Source organism: Artemia franciscana, unplaced genomic scaffold, assembly GCF_032884065.1.
Source record: "Artemia franciscana unplaced genomic scaffold, ASM3288406v1 PGA_scaffold_75, whole genome shotgun sequence".
Taxonomy (NCBI): Eukaryota; Metazoa; Arthropoda; class Branchiopoda; order Anostraca; family Artemiidae; genus Artemia; species Artemia franciscana.
The window spans coordinates 509301-533734 of record NW_027062711.1 but is presented as its reverse complement, the minus strand read 5'-3'; the positions used below and the strand labels follow the sequence as shown (position 1 = coordinate 533734).

The following is a 24434-nucleotide window of genomic DNA, read 5'->3' as shown; positions in this document are numbered from 1 at the left end:
GACAATAATTTTATGATCATGAGGAAATGAGGGCGCTCATCCCAGCTAATTGAGAAAGACCTCTCTTAGGAACAGTATAAACACTTTGGTATTCCAATCCTCTTCATATTTTTTGCAATTTATCATACTCCAGTTAAGTGCTTGATTATAATGTGAATTAATTGCAGTTATTGTAGTTTTTTCTCATTATCATCATTAAATACTAAATTTAACGGATAAAGCGTTAAAGACTTGGTGTTTTTTTAATAAAAATAATTTTTAGTTTTCGTTATTTGCTTTAAAGTGTAGATTTTTTGCTGTGACGGGGAAATAATTGGTGCTGATGATGAGAAACTGAGGGGGCTTATCCCAATTAATTCAGAAAGACCTCTCTTTGGAACAGTATAAACACTTAGGGTTTCAAGTCCTCTACACATTTTTTGAAATTTGTCATATTCCAGTTAAGTGCTTGATTACAATGTGAATTAATTGTAGCTATTCTAGTTTTTCCTCATTATCATCATTAGATACTAAATTTAACGGATAAAGCGCTAAAGATTTGATGTATTTGATGATTGTGATGTTTTTTTTTTTATAAAAATAATTTAATTTTCGTTATTTGCCTTAAAGTGTGGATTTTTTGCTGTGACGGGGAAATAATTGGTGCTGATGACGAGGAAATGAGGGGGCTTATCCCAACTAATTCAAAAAGACCTCTCTTTGGAACAGTGTAAACACTTTGGGTTTCAAGTCCTCTACACATTTTTTGCAATTTATCTTATTCCAGTTAAGTGCTTGGTTACAATGTGAGTTAATTTTAGTTATTCTAGTTTTTCCTCATTACCATCATTAGATACTAAATTTAACGGATAAAGCGTTAGAGTTTTTTGAATAAAAATAATTTTATTGCTGTGAAGGGGAAATAATTGGTGCTGATGATTTGGGTTTCCAGTCTTCTACATATTTTTTTGCAATTTATCATATTCCGGTTAAGTGCTTGATTACAATGTGAATTAATTGTAGTCAATCATTAGATATTAATTATCATCATTAGATACTAAATTTAACGGATAAAGCGTTAAAGATTTGATGTTTTTTGAATAAAAATAATTTTAATTTTCGTTATTTGCCTTAAAGTGTGGATTTTTTGCTGTACCGAGGAAATAATTGGTGCTGATGTTGAGGAAATATGGGGGATTATCCCAACTAATCTGCAAGTAAAGCTGACCTCTTCTAGCGTTAATATAAATTTTTTGAGTTTCCATTGATCTACATTTCTCTTTTTTTTTCCTCTTCAAGGATGCGCTCACTATATATTTCAAAGCAGCTAAAAATGCAACAGTAATATTTGACGACCAGTTTAGAGATGATAGTGAGCTGTTAGTCCCAAAGTCACAAAAATCCAAAAGAAAGCATGCAGCCGATGAAGAAGAAGAAGCAAAATCAATGAACGTTGCCCTGTTGTTTCCATATGTTAGTACTCACATCATTTATTTATTCATTTATTTCTGCTCTTTTATTTCTCTGTAGGGTAAGCGATTGTTCTGAAAAATTAAATTAAGAAAAAAGTTGTTTTAACTGAAAGTAAGGAGGTTTAAACTTGAACGAACAGAAATTATAAGGCGTAGGAGAGGTTTGCCCCATCCTCAAAATCTCCCTCTTTACGCTAAAGTTATTTTGAATTTAAAAAAAGCTTATTAAAATAATTAAAGGTCTCAGTCACGCTTAAGCGTAAAGAGCGAGGTATTGATGAGGTGGCAACTCTCTTATATATGTAATATTTTCTGCTCGGTTTAAGTTTTAATGTTTCTCCTTACTTTCAGTTAAAAAAAATTTGTGTTTTTTATTTAGTTTTTCATTGTTTTTATAATGCTGAGAAATCCAGCGCCCTCTTCATGGAAATTCTCTTCCCCTGTGATAAATTCATCTATTTTGAATTTGATTTTGGATCGTTTTAATGCTGCTCCTTACTTCCAGTTGAAAAACTTGTTTTTTAAAATTTAAATTTCTGATGTTTTTTTATTAATACCGGGGAAATCCAGCCCCCCTCCCTTCCATGAATAATCCCTTCCTCAACGAAAAAACTTCCATGGAAGATCCTTGTTAATTGAACTGGCCAAACAACCTTCTTTAGTACATCAAAGAAAGTATGTCTATAAAATACTTGTTTAATTTATAGGCCTAGACTAATGTAAATTTGATTTATTGCGTTTTTGATATTAAATTATAGTTTCCTTTACTTTTCAACTATAAGAAAATTTAAAATAAAGAACTCCAATAACAGGCATCTCTTACCGTGAATGTAAGAATTTTCAGTTAAAAAGTGTGACAATGTTGTGGTATCAGGACAGAACAGCTCTGGAGACTACCACCCCTTACCTGCCTAGGGTAGGTAGGCTTCTCTTATCTACTAAGACCAAGTGTTAAAGAAGAAGCAGCAAAATCAACGAACGTAGCCTTGTGATTTTATTTTTCAGTAGCTACGTTCTTTCTCTTTATTTCTATAGATGTTCTATTATTTCTCTGTAGACTGAAAATACTTTTCTTGTCAGATTTTTCTTAACATTATGACAAAAATAGTTGAGCTTGGTGGATGAAACAACCATAAATTTAGAACTGAAAATTGTACCGATTCCTGAAAACGTTAACAACCTGGCTAAACTACTTTACTTCAGGTGTCAAGGAAAAATTGTCTGTAATGCGAAGTGTAATGTTGGATTGCAATTACCTTAATTTCTTTTTCTTGTTTAAGGTTTTTATATTCTATTCTTATTTTGTACTTTCTCTTCTGTTTTTTTGGGGTTTTTTCTTGCTTCTGTTTCCGTTATTTTTGGTTTTAATCCACAGTTTACGATACTTTGTTTGATAATAATAATAATAATAATAATAATAATAATAAAAAAAATGCGGAGAATTTACTTTTTTCTCTTTTTTGGTCTTTTTTTCTCTCGCATTGGACCCGTTTCTTTGCGAACCGTTTTTTCCTTTGTTTTTTTTTTTATAAATTTTGGCCCTTCCACAAGTTTTAATCAAACAGTTCGTGGTAACGAAAGGTGTTCAGGCGTTTTTATTCCCTCCTCAACGCCTCGCTCTTTACGCTAAAGTTTTTAATTGTTTTAAAAAGTAGAATTGTGGCAAAGAGTCAAACTTTAGCGTAAAGAACGAGGGATTGCGGAGGGGACAACCCATTTCATATACGGAGTAATTTCTGTTCGTTTTAAGTTTTAATGTCGCTCCTTACTTTCAGTTAAAAAAACTAGTTTTTTTATTTAATCTCTAGTTTGAATCAATCGTTCTCTTAAGGAAGAATTTAGGTATGCAAAACGGGGGCGGAATGTTGCTGAAGTGTTGTATGTGTAGCTGGCCAGGACTACTGCAATTCCTTCAATCTATATACAGTGGAGGGTGCGAGGGGCAATTGCCTTTTTTATAAGACAAAGTAAACTACTTGTTATAAAGTAGAATACACTACAAAGGAAAAAAACAATCATATCAAACAAAACTAAAATCAAACGATTAAGAGCACTACGGCAACGTTGATAATTAAAATGGGCATGAACTAATTATGTAGCATCAGAAAGGAGACTAAAGACTTTTGTAATAAGCATCGAACTTTCTTAATTTTGGTTTTAAAAACCATGTAATTTGAAAGGGAGAGAAAGAAGATTCATTCAAAAAGGCTTGTTCAAATTGTGAAATTGCTTAAAATTTCAAACCGGGGGAGTAAGCTTAGTTTTAGCCTCCCACCCCCTTTCTGCGCGCAGTTATAATTTTGTGGACTTCATTTAATTTATTCTAGAAATAAACTACTGATTGACCACTTGCTAATTTAATTTTCTTAAGTTTGTTTTTTTTCCTTTTAAAGCCTGAAATGCCAAGTTTTGCACTGGAGCCATGTGTAGGAATGATTCGCCTGACTGGGATGATGACTATCCGTGCTTTGGTGAATTCAAAAGTTTCGGTTAAAGAAGCTAAAGAGGTACTCTCTCTCTCTCTCTCTCTCTCTCTCTCTCTCTCTCTCTCTCTCTCTCTCTCTCTCTCTCTCTCTCTCTCTCTCTCTCTGTCTCTCTCTTTCTCTCTGTCTTTCCCTCTCTCTCACCCCCTCCTCCCATCCCTCCCCCTCTCTTTTCTTTCTCACTACCCCTCTCATTCACTATCTCTCCTCTCTCTCTCTCTCTCTCTCTCTTTCTCTCTCTCTCTCTCTCTCTCTCTCTCTCTCTCTCTTCTAAACTAATAAATTTAGATGCTGTTCTAGCACGACTTTATTCTAAAGTAAAAGTTGTGTTCGGATGCTGACTTGCTATGCTAGTTTCTTAGAGGGGCTAAATTTTGCTTTAGTAGCTTTCAATCAATTCATGAAATGAATAAATTATTTCCATTTTGGTGAATAATTCTTTTTGTGTATTTTTTTTTTGGAAGAATAACGTTTAAACAGTAATTATGCCTATTTTTCACCTCAAAGTTTAATTTTTTCATATTTTTGTGAAGGGCTTGTGTGTTTCGGTTGAGCTCTTATTGATGGCAATCGCTTGGGGACAAGTTATTGGTGGTGATTTATTTTTGAGTTTACGATGGCTTATATTTACTAAATGATTTCTTTCGTGTCCATTAATTTTCCTTTTTGTTGATTGCGTTTTTTGTACTCTTTGTCCCCGGTGTTTAGATGGGTTGGTAAGATCAGTCCTTATTCAAGAACTTATCTATTCAGATTACTAAAGTAGGAAAGGATTTTATTTTTTTACCCACTAATTTACCTAGACATTATAGTTCTAATATAATGTTGTTTTTTTTTTTGCTTGCATAATTTATAGTTTCTCAAAATAAGGGGTCCTTTGAATCAACTTTACGAAATGGATTTCTCCTCTACCCCTTCGCCCCTCATTCATTTAGGCTGGGTATTGCAGTTTGAACTAGTTAAATGAGTATGAAATATTGTGTTTAAAATAAGCTGTTTTTGTAAGTGACTGTGAGAAATGTTTTGCGTTTTTTAGCCATTATTTTCAATTTTTCTTTGACGGGCAAGGAATTTATTTGGATCAGTCTTGGAGGCATGATTTTTTACTTATTTTTATTTTTTGTTCCAAAGGCTCAGGTAATTTATTCTTTTCGTTTTTTTCAGGCAATTTTTGAGGATATCTTGAGGTCATTATGGTCCCGATGTGATTTACATTGTGACTCGTTGATTGGCGAAGAGCAAAGAGGACCTTTAGATTGTAAGCTCAGCTATTAAGCACTTAAAATCTTTGAATTCTCAAAAAAAGAGAAAAACCATGTAATGGTAAAAGCTGATAATTTATTTTGATACGTTTGAGTTGGCATTAGGCATTACGAATTCGACATCATGTCGACATTTCTCTCTTTATGTTTAATTTGTGCATTTTATGTTGACTTCTGTTAGCTTATCGAATGCAAATTTTGGCGGCAGTTTCAAATATGATACTTTAATGCCCTGTAATGCTGAATTAACGTATTTTCAGCTTTTATTCAATTAATTAATGATCTTAATGCTTCTAAACAAACAAATCTTCATTAAGAAAAATAAATGTCATCAATAGTTCTTACAATTTGGAGTTACTTCTTGAATTTATGATTTGTTTTTTGGTTGAAATGGAAAGCAACGAGCCATTTTTCAATCATCGAATAATGGCAAATTGTCGACAGTTCACAAATCAGATGTCTGTTGTGCTGATAGAGAAGTCATATTTCCTTATCATATTTCTTACTTGTCATTCAACAAAGGCTGCATCCACAGAGGGGAGGTTCGGGTGGTTGACCCCTCCGAAATGTTTGTTTGACTCGTAAAAACATATCAAAAATGAAAAATAACAAATTTCTTATGCGTTTTTTTTAAAGTTTTTTTTTTGTAGTCCCTGTCCCCGAAAAAAATCGTTTTGTACCCCCTTCCACCCGAAAGATAAATTCTGGATGCGGCCCTGCATATAATGGTCATAATGATAGAGATGCTGGTGCGAGCCCTGCATTGTTATTAACCCAGATAACTGTTTTATACATCCTTATCAGAAGCTTAAGGGTGTAACTTACCCCTCATTCAAAAATAGAATGTTCTGCGCTTAATTGACTTAATTTTCTGAATACATTTCAAGGGGAGTGTATTTGCTTCGTGAAAATTAGGGGACAGGAGCTTTGACAAGGAAATAAGCCTTATAATGTTTGGTGAATTTACCTTACTTTAACGTACCTCAGCTATTTGGCTATCAGCTCTATGCTGTTTGTTGTATTTACCTTACCTTAACGCATCTCTACTATGTGGCTATTAGCCCTATGCTGTTTAGTGAATTCACCTTACCTTAACGTACCTCAGCTATTTGGCTATCAGCTCTATGCTGTTTGTTGTATTTACCTTACCTTAACGCATCTCTACTATGTGGCTATTAGCCCTATGCTGTTTAGTGAATTCAGCTTACCTTAACGTACTTCTGCTATTTGACTATTAGTTGTATGCTGTTTGTCGTATTTACCTTACCTTAACGCTTCTCTACTATGTGGCTATAAGCCCTATGCTGTTTGGTTGATTCACCTTACCTTAACGTATCTCTGCTATTTGGCTATTTGCTCTATGTTGTTTGTTGTATTTACCTTACCTTGACGCATCTCTGCCATGTGGCTATTAGCCCTATGCTGTTTAGTGAATTCAACTTACCTTAACGTACTTCTGCTATTTGACTATTAGTTGTATGCTGTTTGTCGTATTTACCTTACCTTAACGCATCTCTGCTATGTGGCTATGAGCCCTATCCTGTTTAGTGAATTCAGCTTACCTTAACGTACTTCTGCTATTTGACTATTAGTTGTATGCTGTTTGTCGTATTTACCTTACCTTAACGCTTCTCTACTATGTGGCTATAAGCCCTATGCTGTTTGGTTGATTCACCTTACCTTAACGTATCTCTGCTATTTGGCTATTTGCTCTATGTTGTTTGTTGTATTTACCTTACCTTGACGCATCTCTGCTATGTGGCTATTAGCCCTATGCTGTTTAGTGAATTCAACTTACCTTAACGTACTTCTGCTATTTGACTATTAGTTGTATGCTGTTTGTCGTATTTACCTTACCTTAACGCATCTCTACTATGTGGCTATAAGCCCTATGCTGTTTAGTGAATTCACCTTACCTTAGCCTACCTCTGCTATTTGGCAATTAGCTCTATGCTGTTTGTTGTATTTACCTTACCTTAACGCATCTCTGCTATGTGGCTATAAGCCCTATGCTGTTTAGTGAATTCACCTTACCTTAGCCTACCTCTGCTATTTGGCAATTAGCTCTATGCTGTTTGTTGTACTTACCTTACCTTAACGCTTCTTTACTATGTGGCTATGAGCCCTATCCTGTTTAGTGAATTCAACTTACCTTAACGTACCTCTGCTATTTGGCTATTAGTTGTATGCTGTTTGTCGTATTTACCTTACCTTAACGCATCTCTACTATGTGGCTATAAGCCCTATGCTGTTTAGTTGATTCACCTTACCTTAACGTACCTCTGCTATTTGGCAATTAGATCTATGCTGTTTGTTGTATTTACCTTACCTTAACGCTTCTCTACTATGTGGCTATGAGCTCTATCCTGTTTAGTGAATTCAACTTACCTTAACGTACCTCTGCTATTCGGCTATTAGTTGTATGCTGTTTGTCGTATTTACCTTACCTTAACGCTTCTCTACTATGTGGCTATAAGCCCTATGCTGTTTGGTTGATTCACCTTACCTTAACGTACCTCTGCTATTTGGCTATTTGCTCTATGTTGTTTGTTGTATTTACCTTACCTTGACGCATCTCTGCTATGTGGCTATTAGCCCTATGCTGTTTAGTGAATTCAACTTACCTTAACGTACCTCTGCTGTTTGGCTATTAGTTGTATGCTGTTTGTCGTATTTACCTTACCTTAAGGCATCTCTGCTATGTGGCTATTAGCCCTATGCTGTTTAGTTGATTCACCTTACCTTAACGTACCTCTGCTATTTGGCTATTAAACCCATGCTGTTTGGTGAATTCACATTATCTGAATGCACCTTAAACAAAAGAAACAACTTACTATTATACCTCTATGTACTCATGTACTACATGTTTCATAATTTCAAGTGTCGTATTAGTATACAATATCCAATTTAATATGTTATAAATTATTTTTACCCTGGAGCAATATTTGTTCATTTTAAATAAAATACAGATAATATGTTTCTTATTATGTATTTATTTAATATCAGTTATTTTTTAAAAATTAACATAAACACATCTCCTCCAAATGCCACAGCATGATATAGAGGAGGGATAATCAAACAAATATTAATAATAATAATAAAAAAAACAAACAAAAAAACGTAACATTAGCCTCAGAAGGGGTTTAAAAACAAAAACAGCTACAACATCATATACCCTGTTCCACTTGCTTAACACTCCGCACTAATTTGCTTAAATGTTATATTTAAGGATGTAGCGCGTGACAGTATTATATGAAGCTATTGACCTTGTTAGGTTTAATCTTTTTATTTATGCGACCAAAACGCAAATTCGTCTATTTAAGCTCTTGACTAGCCGTTCGAAACAAACCATTTATTCATTCATTCATTTAGCATGCTGTAAACTATTTATTTTAATATAATCTCCAATAACTAATTTAATATACAGTAACCAAATTGATTCTACAAGTATAACCAAATTAATACCAGTTTTAGGTATAAACTTAGGCTTATCCGTAAAATTTCAACTCAGATAGATAGATAGATAGATAATTTTTTATTTGCAACAATTACATACTTAAACATGACAAACCAGTGCACATGCCTGGTGGCATACCTTAGCACTGACAATGTTACAATGATACCTACACTACGAAAATAAAAACTAGCACTCACTGTGTTACATACTTTAGCTCTGATACAATAAAAATAAAAATAAATCAAGCCAAGTTCAACATTAAAAAGAATGCTCATTGCTTTATTCTGGAGTATTTAGTGAGATTTAAATACAGATGGAAAAGTAGAAGCCCAAACAGAAATACAATAAAGAAAATATGGGTGGACAAAAGAATAATAAATTGATTTTAGAATATTTTTAGGAAAGAAATAACGAAGACGTGATAGAATAGCAATATTTCGGAAAATTTTTTACGATAGTGTTTTCACATGTTTATGAAACTAATTTTCATCTAAAATAACACCAAGGTATTTAAACTGATCAACCCTTTTTAATTCAAGACCATTCAACAAAAGAGAGGATCCATCTGAAATGACCGATCCAGTTCGTGAAAACGACATATATTGACATTTTTTTCTCATTAAGAGCTAGTAAATTCCTTGAGTACCAAAAAGATACACACTGTAATGTGCATTCAAGGTTATTGTGCATTCAAGGTTATTGCTAAGTCCTGGACTGCTAAGAGCAAAAAAGAACTGCTAAGTCCTGGTGAGAGGAAAAAATTACTGCATCATCAGCAAACATAGTAATTTTACAAAGAGGCAAAAAACATCCGGTAAATCATTTATAAAAAGAAGAAATAAAACAGACCCAAGGACAGAGCCCTGAGGTACTCCGTAATTAATCTGGAAAGTATCTGAACAAAGATCACGGTATTTATCAATACATTCCAGTCGTCTCCCAGAAAGATAAGATGTAAAAAAATTGAGACTTTGTGTTGAAAATCCATAAGACTTAAGTTTCGTAAGAAGCAAACAATGATTTACAGTGTCAAACGCTTTAGCGACGTCAAGGAAAACTGCCAAAGTATGTTGATCACCATCTAGTGAATCATTTTATTCAATGAAAGTTCATGAATTGCCAGTTCAATTGACTTTCCCTTTATAAATCCATGTTGAGAAGTGTGTAATATCTTGTTATCAAATAAATGTTTTTGTAGTTGACTATTTGCAATTTTTTCCAAAATTTTACTGTAAACTGAAAGCAAAGAAATACCTCTATAATATGAATAATCAGTTTAATTACCGGCTTTAGGTAATGCTATAACATTTGCTTTTTTTAGAAGCTCAGGGAAAATCCCATGTGTAAGTGATAGATTAAAAATATGCGCCAATAAAGGGGAAACGCTACCTGTTTAACAATTTGCGCTAAAAATCCAAATTCATCCGCAGAAAAACTTTGTTTAAGCTTCATAACATTTTTTTTTATCTCCTTAGGCACAATCTCAGAAAAAGTAAACATTCTTTCCGCATGTTGCTCATTACATGGAATAATAGGGGAATTCAACTGTGCACTCGTAGTCAATGCAAGTCTAGAATCAATATTACTAAAATAATCTCCCAAAGCATTTAAAATATCTTTAGGCTGTGTAATTTTTTCATTTGTTTCCAGGCAGTCGACACTAGTACTCTTACGACTATGAGGACGTACTCTTTCATTTATCATTTGCCATGTCTTTCTCATATCAGATTTATATTCCAGGAATTTAAAATTAGAAAATTTTCTCTTCCCATGTCTTATAATTGAATTTAGCTTATTCCTATAAACTCTATAATCTTGAAAAGATTCGGGTGTCTGCAATTTTAAATAATTCTTAAACTTTTTGTTTTTATGTTTTAGTGATACCAAAATACCTTCTGAAATCCACGGGTCAAATCTCTGCGCAAATTTTCCGTGCAAAACACATGTCGAAAAAGCCCTATCCCACAGTCGAATCATTTGATCAATAAAATTCGAAAATGCAGCATTTTTTAATTTTATAATATTAATATTATTTATTAATATTAATTAATATTAATATTAATTACTAATTATATATTTATTAATATTAATATTTAATATTAGCATTTATTTATTAATATTAGATAATTTATTAACATGAACAAAACTGAACAAGGCAAACTAAAGCCGAAAAAAAATAGCGACCGATTAGGTACTATTCATGCCAATCCGTCTTACAAATTACATAAAAAGGGGTTGATGGCCCAAAGAATACAGAAGAAGAAAAGGAAAACAATCAAGAATAAAAAATAAATGCAAATCAAATGATAAAAAAGCAAAATATTAATCAGATTCTGGGAAAAAAAAACTTCTCTTGAACCTAAATTCCTAAAAAATAATGTTCCAAAATTCCTAAAAAAAAAGCTTTTTAATACGATTTTTAAGTGGTGGTACATTTTCAGCTTGACAAAGGAAATCTGGAAACGAATTCCAAACTGACCTGCTTTAATACAGGGTCGCCAACCCTAGTGATTTATCTCTGTTTCTTGTGATATTTTTACATTGCCTAAGCAAAAAATCACTAAATCGAAGCATAAATCACTAGTTTATTGAAGAAAACCACTAAATCACTAAAGCCTAGTATTTTTGTTTTTACCGGGTGGCAATTCCGACTTTATGTCTGGTCACCAGACTTTCTCTGACTGTGCTCCGTAGCTTAGATGTAAGACTAGCACCATTCCTAGTCGAATAAAACCATGCTATTTAACGAAAAATTAAGCAAGAGAAAACATGTTTTAATTTCAATAAAGCAGTGAACAAAACATAAAAACAAAATTACACTTTAATTAAAAAATTTTCCTTATATTTTGGCCCCACGTCCGGGAGCCTTTTTCAAAAGGAACAAAAAGGAAAAGAACGACAAAAAGAAAGAAAAAATTTGAACATAACACATACACAAAAAACAACAACGCCTACACACACAAAGAAGAAGAAAGAAATAACAGAAATAACAATAAATAAATAAGAACAACTCAGATTATAAACAAAACTTCCAGTACTGACGTTATAAAAATACGAATAAAACCAAAGCGAATATCTATAGTGAAACCATGGATCACTCTCCTCTCAATAATCAGTGTATAAATGGGAATCTATTCAAAGGGAAGACTGTATTTACTTGAATAAACAAAAGAAGGTCATATAACCCCAGGTCCCTCAACCCCAGCTATATCTCACAGGTCAATCAACAAATTCATGAGTTATAAATTAAATGGATTTTTTTGTTTGCTAGTTTAGCTACAGTCCGTTGACTTTTCCCAGCTTTGATCTCATTATGACTTGTTTTCAAGTTATCCCTTGTTCCAGGACAATTATGTAAATCATTACTGGTTGAAGTTTTTACCTGCACCTTAATTAAACTGTTATGAATTGAGTTTATCCTAAAATCCCCTTCATCTCCGCTAATGCTAATACCCCCATAGATAATCTTTTTTATTTGTATAATTAAAATCGCCCAAAAATCAATACTCAGCTCAAAAATCAACATAAACACTAAATCATATCAACATAAACGCCCAAAAATCTGTTCCTATGGAAAGTTTTAAAGCACCAAGGACAATGAAAATGGAATCTGACTGTTTAAACAGCCTAGTCGAAATTTAAGGAACCATGCATGTCTTAAAAATTGGATTTCAACTTTTCATGAAAAAGAATTTTGTGTGCAGCTATGAGCTTTTTGTAGTAGGTACTACCGGATTTCAAAAAAAGAAACCTAGGTGAAGAATTGGAAAAAAAGAAGCTGAACATTTATGATTTCAAACAGTTTTAAGACGAGTGTAGCCTCCCTTTGAAGGTTTATTTATCTTTAGATATCAGCTGATTGTTACTGTTTCAATTTTTATGGACAAAAGGGATGTTAAATTGAACTGTTAGTTTTGCTTGTTTATTTTCTCGATTCAACGTGGCAACACTGAAAAAAAATGTGGTTGTGCCCTAAAACACTCACAACTTTGAAGCAACCAAAAGTAAAATATTCGAAAATTGTGACCCTTTGGTATGAGTAGGTGGGGCCAGGGGGCGAAAAAGGTTCTTATTTTGTTGTCTTTGGTACTGTGAAATGAATATGTTTCAGAAGTTCTGGGGTCAATGGATAGGCCTACGATAGTGAATGCTCCGTCAATTTCTTTGAAGTAGATGATTGATGAAACAGTTTTGTCGTGTTTCATAAGCAACAGTTTTATGAAGTTTAGTTCAGTGGTTCCCTTATTGCCAAGACGTATCAAATGGTAACCCCCTCCCCCCTTAAAAAAACAACAGCAAATAGATGGATAATTTTATATGTGATTATCTTGGGTTCATTTCTTGCGAAATATTTGTGCATTTTGGTTCAGCTTCTTTATGGATTGCGTGCTTTTCTTCTCCCCCCCCTTTTTAAAACTAAACCCTGATGTGTATAATTTTTTTGTAAGAGTTATGGCAAGTTCAGTTATGCAGCTAATCTGACTCCTAACTATGTAAGACGTCTCTATTAAAAGGTCGCCCTTAATAGAGATTAAATAATAAAAAAAAAACAAGTTTTCAACTTGACATAAAGAGCAACATTAAAACTTAAAACGAACAGAAATTATTATGTATATGAGAGTAGTTTCCCTCTCCTCAATACTTAACTCTTTAACGCTGAAGTTGGACTTTTTATTTCAGTTATTTATGTTAAAACTTTTTTTTTACTATTTTTTTAACAAAGGGGGAGGAGGGGGGGGGTAAACAGTTAGTTAAAAATTTATTGTTTTTTTACTGAGTGGTGTAGCGTCTGCATTGCCAGTCACCCGATTGGAAATCCAGGAAATTTCCAGTTTCCGAGGAATTTAATCTCTAAGTTTAAATACTTTTACCTTGCTAATTTCGGGTTCGAATGCCTTATTATTTTTAGGGCTTCTGTTGGCCCCATCCCCCTTATGGCACCATTAATGCAGAACAGTGATTTTTAACCATTGTTTATGCTTCCAGATATGAAAATACATCATCATATAGAATTTAGTTAATGAATGCTTTTATTTTTAGCTAAGCCAGTTATACATGAGCCTCCAAGGCGAGTGATAGTACAACTGAAAAGTCCTTTGTTTATATCTGACTATTTATTCCCTGGCGAAACCGTGAAAGAGTCATTACCATCGATTGGTGAACCTTTTGATTTATATTTAACTGAAGATGACGTAGATGATACTTATGAACGACCAGCAGGTAAAATTATATAATTTCTTTTGTATCCAAGCTCACTTTTTTTTTTCCAGTCAATGCAAAATTTTGGAAGAATTTTGTCGAAATTTTTATAAAAATTATGTTTGCAGATTGTGGTTTTTTACTCTAATTACTTGTTAGTTATGTTTATTCAAGGAAAAATACGTTTCTTTACATAATTATTAATTGGTTCTAATAATTGTCCTTCACTTTACTTCCAAACATTTTGTTTACCAAGGAATGAGAACTTGTTACAAAAAATTTGTAAATCAAGCGAAGAAATTGCAAATTAAATCCAAAGCGCCCTTATAATCCTGGAACTCTTACCTCTAGCTTCGAAATACGAAATCAATGTAAATTATGAGTTTCTTCCCGTTTTTTCTGTTTACTATAACAACTGTGATCAAAAGAAGTGCCTTTTATTGCATTTATGTTGTTTTTACCTTACTGGCCAGTGTTTTCGAGCAAAGTGTAATTTTGACGATGCTCGTGTATGTGACCTAACGTCAAGCAGTTTTTTTTTCGGGTGTGATAACTGGCATATCCACATCCCTTCCATCTTTTGCAAAAAATACAATTATTAATGAATGCTAATAGGATTCCTTCACTTTACTTCCATACCTTTTTTTTTTACCAAGAAATTAGATCTTGGATTTGATTTTTCTACTTTTTACGGCACTTGGTACTAACCAAATGACATATAGCGATCGCATATTCTGTCGGTCTGTCGGTCTGTCTATTCCGCTTTTGCTAGTTTAGGCACTTCTAGATAAGCTAGGACGATGAAATTGAGCAGGCGTATCAACGACCAGGCCAGATTAAATTAGAAATAGTCGTTTCTCCGATCTTTCAATCTGGGGGGGGGGGGAACGGTTTATTCAGAAAAGTCTAAAAAATGAAGTATTTTTAACTTACGAACGGGTGATCGAATCCTAATGAAATTTAATATTTAGATTGACATTGTATCTCAAACCTCTTATTTTAAATCCCGACCGGATCAGGTGACATTGGGGGATTTGGGGGGGAACCTAAAATCTTGGAAAACGCTTAGAGTGGAGGGATCGGGATGAAACTTGGTGAGAAAAACAAACATAAGTCCTAGATACGTGATTGATATAACCGGAACGGATTTAATCTCTTTTAGAGATTTGAGTAATTTGGAAAAATTAGGTATCTTCAACTTACAAATGGGTGATCAGATCTTAATAAAATTTGCTATTTAGAAGGATCTTGTGCTTTTGAGCATTCATTTTAAATCCTAACCAGATTTCGTGAAATTGGGGGGGGGGGGGGGTTGAAGGGGGAAAACGGAAATCTCGGAAAACGTGAAAATTGAGGTATCTTTATCTTACGAATGGCTGATCAGATCTTAATGAAACTTGATATAAAGAAAGATCTTACGTCTCAGACGCTCCATTTTCAATTTGAATTGGATCTGGGGACATAGGAGGTTGGAGGGGGGAAACAGAAATCTTGGAAATTGGAAATCTTGGAAAACGCTTAGAGTGGAGAGATCGGGATGATATTCGATGGGAAGAATAAGCACAAGTTCTAGATACGTGACTGACATAATTGGAACGGATCCCCTCTCTTTGGGGGAGTTGGGGGGATTTCTAGTTCTTTGGCGAGTTCGATGCTTCTAGACGTCCTAGGACGATGAAAATTGGTAGGCATGTCAGGGACCTGCACAAATTGACTTGGTAACAGTTGTTTCCCCGATTCCACCATCTAGGTGGATTTAGGAAAATTTTATAAAAATTAGAGGTATTTTTAATTTACGAATGGGTGATCGGATCTTAATGAAATTTGATATTTAGAAGGACCTCGTGTTTCAGAGCTCTTATTTTGAATCCCGACCGTATCCGGTGATATTGGGGGAGTTGGAAGGAGAAACGGGAAATCTTGGAAAACGCTTAGAGTGGAGAGATCGGGATGAAACTTGGTGGGAAGAATAAGCAAAAGTCCTAGATATGTGATTGACATAATCGGACTGAATCTGCTCTCTGAGGGAGTTGGAGGGGGGGGGGCGGTAATAATTCGGAAAAATGAGAAAAATTGAGGCATTTTTAACTTAAGAACAGGTGACAGTATCTTAATGAAATTTGATATTAGAAGGAACTCATGTCTCAGAGATCTTATTTTAAATCCCGACCAGGTCTGGTGACATTGAGGGGAGTCGGAGGGGAAAACCGGAAATCTTGGAAAACGTTTAGAGTGGAGAGATCAGGATGAAACTTGGTGGGTAGAACAAGCAAATGTCGTAGATACGTGATTGACTTAACCGGACTGGATCCACTATCTTTGGGGGAGTTAGGGGCGGGGGTACAGTGCTTTGGTGAGTTCGGTGCATCTGTACATGCTAGGACGACGTCAATTGGTATGCCTGTCAGGGCCTGTACGAATTTACTTGATAAAGTTAGTTTCCCCGATTCAACCATCTGGGGAGCTGAAGGGAGAGGAAAAATTAGAAAAAATGAGGCATTTTTAACTTACGAGTGGGTGATTGGATCTTAATGAATTTTGATATTTAGAAGTACCTCGTGTCTCCGAGCTCTTATTTTAAGTTCCGACCGCCATTAAGCCTCTTCACATAACCAAATTCCATCTATAATAATATATATAAAAATAATATATAATATATATAAAAAAGAACTTGCATTAAAATGTGGGAATTAAAACTAATAACGTTTTTAGAAAACTTTTTTAAAACAGCCCTAGCATCCATCCTATATTGAAAGATTATAGTAAAGAACGATAATAAGTCTTTGGTCACTAAGGAATATAAAGGGGGACATCAGTGTTATGGATGAAGAGATATTTGAAATCTATTAAAGAATAAACCACGGCATGTAGTATCTGAAAGTAAATATTAAACAAGTATCTTAAATTATAATAAAAATTATAATAAAGAACGACAACTAGGCTATGATTACGTAAATGAATGTAAATGGGGACATTAGTGTTATGGATAAAGAGTTATTTGAAACCTAATAAAGAACAAACCACGGCGTATAGTAATTTAAAAGCAAATATAAAACAACTATCTTTAAAAAATTATATAGTCAAAAATGAACTCTTGCCCATCGTAACTGAAATGTATATGGTTAAGGATCGTAAGGATCGAAATGTAAAGGGTCGATAAAGTCCTTTATAAATGTTCCAGAATATTAACGAAAATCACACCATCAGATTCAGCGTATTAGAGAACCCTAATGTAGAAGTTTCAAGCTCCTATCTACAAAAGTGTGGAATTTGTATTTTTGCCAGAAGGCAGATCACGGATGCGTGTTTATTTTTTTTTTTTTTGTTTGTTTTTTTTTTAGGGGTGATCGCATCGACCCAGTTTCCCTAGAATGTTACGAGAGGGTTCATTCTAACGGAAATGAAAAGTTCTAGTGCTCTTTTTGAGTGACCAAAAAAATTGGAGGGCACCTAGTCCCCCTCCCACGCTAATTATTTTCTCAAATTCAACGGATCAAAATTCTGAGATAGCCATTTTATTCAGCGTAGTAGAAAAACCTTATAACCATGTCTTTGGGGACCATTTGCTCCCCCACAGTCCCCGTTGCAGGGGCTACAAGTTACAAACTTTGACCAGTGCTTACAAATAGTAATAGTTATTGGGAAGTGTACAGACGTTTCAGAGGGCTTTTTTGGTCGGGGGAAGGGGTTGACAAGAAGGGGATATGTCGGGAGAACTTTCCATCGACGAATTTGTCATGGGGGAAGAAAATTTCCATGAAGGGAGCGCAGGATTTTCTAGCATTATTAAAAAAAAAAAAAAAACAATGAAAAAATAAATATGAAAAAGTTTTTTCAACTGGAAGTAAGGAGCAGCATTAAAACTTAAAACGAAACGAAATTGTTACGCATATGAGGGGCTCACCTCCTCCTAATACTTTGCTTTTTACGCTAAAGCATTTTTAGTAATTTCAACTATTTATTCTACGGCTTTTGTAATTCAGGGGTCATCTTTAATGAATTGGGACAAAATTTAAGCTTTAGTGTAAAGAGCGAGGTACTGACGAGGGAGTGAACCCCCTCATATATGTAATAAAATCATGAGAATACAAAAGTTCGCTACGTAAGCTGATTTATAAGTTACGTATTTCTTTTACTAACAAAAACATTCGTAAAAAATTAAAAGTTCTAGTTGTATTTTTAAGTAACCAAAAATCGGAGGGCAACTAGGCTTCCTTCCCCACTCCTTTTTTTCTTAAAATCATTCGATCTAAACTATGAGGAAGCCATTTAGCCCCCCCCCCCAAAAAAAAATGCAAATTTCGTTTCAATTATTCCTCTGTGGAGAGCCAAGATCAAAACATGCATTGATTCAAAAACGTTCAGAAATTAAATAAAAAAAAAACTAATTTTTTAACTGATAGTAAGGAGCGACATTGAAACTTAAAACGAACAGAAATTACTTCGTATATGAAAGGGGCTGCTTCCTCATCAACGTCCCGCTCTTTACGCTAAAGTTTTTATACTGTTTTAAAAAGTAGAGTTGATAGAAAGAGTTAAAATTTAGCTTAAAGAGCGGGGCGTTGATGAGGAAGCAGCCCCTTTCATATACGAAGTAATTTCTGTTCGTTTTAAGTTTTAATGTCGCTCCTTACTTTCAGTTAAAAAACTTTTTTTTTTAGTTAATTCAAGTTAAACGACCCTTGTGCTTCAGGAGTCTTTCTTAAAGAATTGAGACAGAGAGGCAAATTTTATCGTAAGGAGCAAGGGGTTGAGGAGGGGTCATCCTTCTCACTTACAGAATAATTTCTGTTTGTTTTAAGTTTTAATGTTGCTCCTTACTTTCAATTGAAAAAAAACTTGAAATTTTTAACTTCTGATCGTTGTTTAGAAAACGGCGGAAAACTCGTCTCTCTACTCCATGGAAAATTTCTCCCCCCCCCCCCATTGAAAATTTGTCTGCGTTAAATTCACCCCAGACAACACCATCCTTGCTGAAAATTCCCTTGATACATTCCATGCGGATTCTTCCCCCTGGAATATTTTCTCTATTTTCGTTTGAACAAAAATTGTTCTTATTTAACAGCATCTATTTCAACTTTTTGGAACATGATTGGCTAAACAAGAAACCTTGTTAGAGTAAGGTGCCAATATACAGTTTAAGTGAGATTGAAGGAGCTTAAACCATTGTAGTAAATATTTATTTTTTTACTACCCGCAAATTCTGTATTTAAAATATTGGGTTTTATTATTGAAATTTGGATACTTAATTAAGCTAGCGATTAAAAAAAAAACGCTCGAAGCGAAAAAAAACTCGAAGTGAAAAATCTTGAAAAAAATCCTAGGTCGAAAGCTTGCGTCAACAACTTACTCCGTATATGAAATGAGTTGTCCCCTCCGCAATCCCTCGCTCTTTACGCTAAAGTTTGACTCTTTGCCACAATTCTACTTTTTAAAACAATTAAAAGCTTTAGCGTAAAGAGGGAGGGATTGCGGAGGTGACAACCCATTTCATATACGGAGTAATTTCTGTTCGTTTTAAGTTTTAATCTCGCTCCTTACTTTCAGTTAAAAAAACTAGTTTTTTTTATTTAATATTGAATTAACACGGACGTTTTCTATTTAAACTGTTTCATCCGTTTTTGCCATTTTGACTAATAAATTAGCTATTTCAGTTATAGAGGATTTCAGTTTTTTTTATCTTTTCTTTTTTTTTTCTTTTCTTTTCTTTGTCAATCCATTCGAACGAAACTGTCTGGCTGGAGACGAATCTTACAACTGAGATAATCTACTTTCCTTGTCGATTAAATTGTAAAGAGACAAGCTTACAAGTATTCTACAAGATTATGCATAATCGTCATAGATATATAACTATATAAGCATATATTTTATGATTTAATTATAATACTTATAGCTAATCGTAATAAGCTAACACAAGTATTAAACCAGTGGCCTTTATTTTCATTCGTTCTGTATCATTTTAGTTTATAATTTACTTTTTTTTAGATAATTATTTAACTTTATTCCTTCTTTTTGTGTACTTTGCTCCGTAGTTTTTCAGTTTTGACCACCGAGTTCAAAGTTATAACTTTAAACTTATAGTATGTCTAAGTTATGTTATGTTAAGCAATGCTTAAGTTGTGCTTAAGTATGCTTAAGTTGTAGTATGCTTAATTTTTCAGCTATGGAGGATTTCATGAGCCACTCTGCTAATGATACTATTGAACCAGATGAAAATCCTGCACTACAGAGTTTATCGAATGCAACTCCCGTGCTTAGTCCGATATTGTTGCCACTTGGTGTGGCTGTAGCTTTTGTTGCGATTGCTATATCGTATATTTTGTTGCAACAGGACGAATCTTTGTAGTAAATAATCAAATGTGTTTTAAGATACTGTTGGTACTAAGGCTTTCTCAAGATGGACCCCCCCCCCTCAGAGATTTGCCAGAAGAAATCCTGCCCCCTCGAAAAAGTTAAATTTTGGCATAAAATTAGGCCATTTATTTTGTCTGCGAAATTTTTTGAAACTAAAATTGTCAAAACTGGGAATTCGTATGAAAATTACACAGCATCAAATTCCAAATTGGGGGATGTCTTCAATCCCATTAAAAGCAAATCCAAGTGGTGAATTTTGCACTTTGGACTTATTCTTCCTTATAAAGTCTCAAGGTTTTTCCCAACCCTAAAATTTATTATCTGTAGCAATAATAATTGGGCATAAATGTTTCGCCAACCCTTTCCAAAAAACTTTACGGTTTGTAATGCCATTATTGGTGATATCTTGATTTTAAAATATAAAAACATATTCATATGCTTACATCTACAGAAGAGGAAGAGGAGGGAGCATCTCTTAGAAATCATGATTGGTCGGCAAACATAATAAGTTTAATGAAAGCTGAAGTCCAAGATGTGGATTGACTTGAGGCTTAAAAAGTTCCGTTTTTATTGCATAAAATAAAACTTGGGCAGAGAAAAATTGCGCCCAGTTTTTTTTCTTTATACATTTATTAAATGTTGGCGCAGGTTTTTAAACTGCGCCCAGTTTTTTCTTTATACGTTTATTAAATGTTGGCGCAGATTTTTAAATTGCGCCCAGTTTTTTTCTTTATACATTTATTTAATGTTGGTGCAGATTTTTAAATTGTGCCAGTTTTTTCTTTATACATTTATTAAACGTTGGCGCAGATTTTAAATTGCGCCCAGTTTTTTTCTTTATACATTTATTAAATGTTGGCGCAGATTTTTAAATTGCGCCCAGTTTTTTTCTTTATACATTTATTAGATCTTGGCGCAGATTTTTAAATTGCGCCCAGTTTTTTTCTTTATACATTTATTAAATGTTGGCGCAGGTTTTTAAACTGCGCCCAGTTTTTTCTTTATACGTTTATTAAATGTTGGCGCAGATTTTTAAATTGCGCCCAGTTTTTTTCTTTATACATTTATTTAATGTTGGTGCAGATTTTTAAATTGCGCCCAGTTTTTTTCTTTATACATTTATTAGATCTTGGCGCAGATTCTTAAATTGCGCCCAGTTTTTTTCTTTATACATTTATTAAATGTTGGCTCAGATTTTTAAATTTCGCCCAGTTGTTTTCTTTATAAATTTATTAAATGTTCGCAAATTTTCTCAAACAAATTTCATTCATGATTTGTAGTTCGCCATTTGGGAGATTTTTTTGCAAAATGGAATGGTTTCGGCCAACCATCTAGGGCCAAAAGAAAAGCACGTTGTCCTCGAATGTGGTGTAAGGATGTTGTAAGAAAAGATTTAAGGGGAATTAGAGCTTCTTGTGAGGGTGTAAGGGGGTGGCTTTGAATAGATTGGGATGGCTATGGAGTGTTCGTAGCTATGTTGGCCTCAAGTGGTTCGTGCTGTAATGAGCTGTTAGTAGTAATTCTCATATGCTTATCTCCATAAAGGGCGGATTGTTTATAATTTTGTCTGGGTAACTATTTTAACTAAGGAATATATGAGTTTAAAAAAAAATCAGATATATATGTTGAAGGGAAAAGACCTGAGTAAGTTCTAAGCTAAAGGAACAAGAAGAAAACTACGCTAGACCGTTTCCAGATAAACTCATGAACATTGCTAAGAATAGAAGCTCCTGAGTAGCTCCGAAAGCTACAGGAAAAGTTCTTAGTATACGACGGAGATACAGGAAACGTTTTTTGGATTAACTTTTTTCCTTCAATAAATTCAGGAAGATAGGCTGAAACAAGAAGTTTTCAGTAAGTTCTGAAGCTAAAGAAACATGAGAAAGCTTCGCTAGATGGTTTTTCAGATAAACTGAGGAATATATGTTAGAACAAAAAACCTGAGTAAGCTCTAAAGCTAATAAAACATGAAGAACGTTACGAGTTTTTCTTTTAGTAAACTCAGGAGCATCTGCTGAAACAAAAAAAGGTCCGAGTAAGTTCTGAATCTGAAGAAACAAGAATACTCTGCGCTAGGTGGTTTTTAGAGACACTCAAATAAAGCATTTTCAGACAAATTCTGGAAATTACTGGGGAGCAAAAAAAGAGGGAACGGAAACAAGAAGAATATTTGCTAGACTTTCCTGGGCAAATTGCTTACATAAACTTTGTCCATCTACACTTATTTAAAGAAGATAAATTAAAAAAAAAAAAAAATAGAAGAATATACATTAGACGTTTCTCAGACTCACTTTTTCAGATACACTCAAGAATATAGGCTAGAACCGACAGACCTCGGTAAGCTCAAAAGTAAAAAAAAAAAAAAACAAAAGAAGATACGTTGGAAGTTCTTTAAATTAGCTCTTAAAGAGTAATTTCAGGAGCAAAGCTATCTTTCTCTTAAATTGTTACATTTCTTCGTGTTATATATCAGCATCAGAAAGAATCCTTACTGACTGTAACACATTAAATTTAAGATAATGTTAATATAAATGCCCCAAAGTGGCAATATTGAAATGTCCAAGACTTGAGGATATTGAACATTGAGTCTCTATGAAATTGAAGTTGAAGGGCTTTACAGACGTTGGATTTTACGCTAGAATGGCAGCATTCGACCCATACGGGTGTATTTGACGCTAACCCTTCAAATTGTTAAGTTTAACTGACAAAGCTAAAGTTTGAAGTTCAATATGAAGTTTGGGTGGTAACATTGAACCCTAAGACTAGAGGGTAGGATATTTGTGGGAAACTGGGTTTATGCTAAAGCGGCTTTGCTTGTTTACTTGATGTCGGCTTCTGATCCGTGAATTTTTCGAGATTTGATCTAACGAAGTTTTCTTGTTCAGTATCTGTCTTTTAGAAAAATCGAAATATTTGCAAAAAAAAAATGTTCATTTTTCAAAAAAAAATAACGCCTCATTCCTCGTAAGTGTACGTTTATAAAATGCTGGAAGAAAGCACAACGCCCCCAAGCTTTTCATTTTTCAAATATAGAAAATACTTTATTATATATTAATTCTGTAAATATTATCCCAATATTTATGGTTACCTTTTTTGAAAGAATATTCTATTAAAGTTGAAGAAAAAATTTAATACTGGCGTTCAGTCATTGTTAGCTATTTCTAGTATTAAAAAGACGCATCATAACCTTGGTGAAACACAGAATAGGCGATTTCTAGTCTTTGAAAACACAGATTGGAAAAAAAAACAACCTTTTAGCTTATTGCTCTTAAAGCACCTGAAGGAAATGTTACGTCTGACCAGCCCCTGATCTTTCAAAATTACTTTGTTTACATGATTATTATTATTGTTATCAGTGATGATTAATTTTGTCAAATCTTTTAATATTATTTTTTGGTTAATAGATTCTTTTTAAATATAAAGAAGAAATCAATAGAAACTACGATGCATTCTTGAATGGTTGTTAATATTATTGAATTATTATAGTTCGGTAATTAAATTTTATTGAAAAGCTTTTAAGTAAGTCTTGTTATAAACTGTGTTACAGTCATCGATTCATACATTCCTATTAAATCAACGCTACAAAAGCGCTGGAAGTAAACGCTACCTCTGTCTAGACCTTGATTTGCAAATATAAACCAATTCTTTTTTTTCTTTTTCATTGATAGATAATGTTATTAAATTGTTTACAATTAGTTTCTTGTAACCGGATATTATCAAAAACCTTAGAATGTGTCTTATAGAAACTATTTTCATTTTTTGTTTATGCATTCACCACAAAAAAAAACTTAAGCTAGGCTTTAGAAAGATAACTAACGTTGTCCATACCTTTTTAACTTGTTTATTTTGCTGATATACTACCCGTGGCATTAGATGTTTCTCAATTACTATTAAATCAACAACTTTATCTTACTTGACAACAAATTTCGGGAGAAACACGACATGATATAGCTTTCGCTCAGCAGAATGGAAGCGATTGGCTATTTTGGCAACCAATGAGAGCCAAGAGAATGCTAATGCGCTTTCTTTTAAGCTTTATATTTCGAAGCAAAGAGTCAGAAAATTTTAAGAGTTAGACTTTTGACAGTTTATCATGGGAAGATAAGAATTAGAAATCACGAGCGTCAATCATAATATAGTGTCTAACGAATTTATTAAAAAAAAAAATGTTTTTAAAATGGGTTTTTGATAAGATTAGAGTGCTATGAAATAGGATTAAAACTGAAAT

General features: G+C 33.6%; 1 protein-coding gene across 1 annotated transcript in view; it reads left to right on the top strand.

The window, feature by feature from the left end:
- LOC136042211 (protein odr-4 homolog) overlaps positions 1–22470 on the top strand; it is a 49903-nt gene extending 27433 nt beyond the window's left edge. Inside the window, exons 5-9 of the mRNA XM_065727146.1 lie at positions 1279–1452; positions 3845–3958; positions 5099–5192; positions 13694–13873; positions 20014–22470. Of these exons, the coding sequence (XP_065583218.1) occupies positions 1279–1452; positions 3845–3958; positions 5099–5192; positions 13694–13873; positions 20014–20198 (747 nt within the window). The 3' untranslated portion in view covers positions 20199–22470. The remainder of the gene's footprint in view (positions 1–1278; positions 1453–3844; positions 3959–5098; positions 5193–13693; positions 13874–20013) is intronic.
- Positions 22471–24434: the final 1964 nt, after the last annotated feature.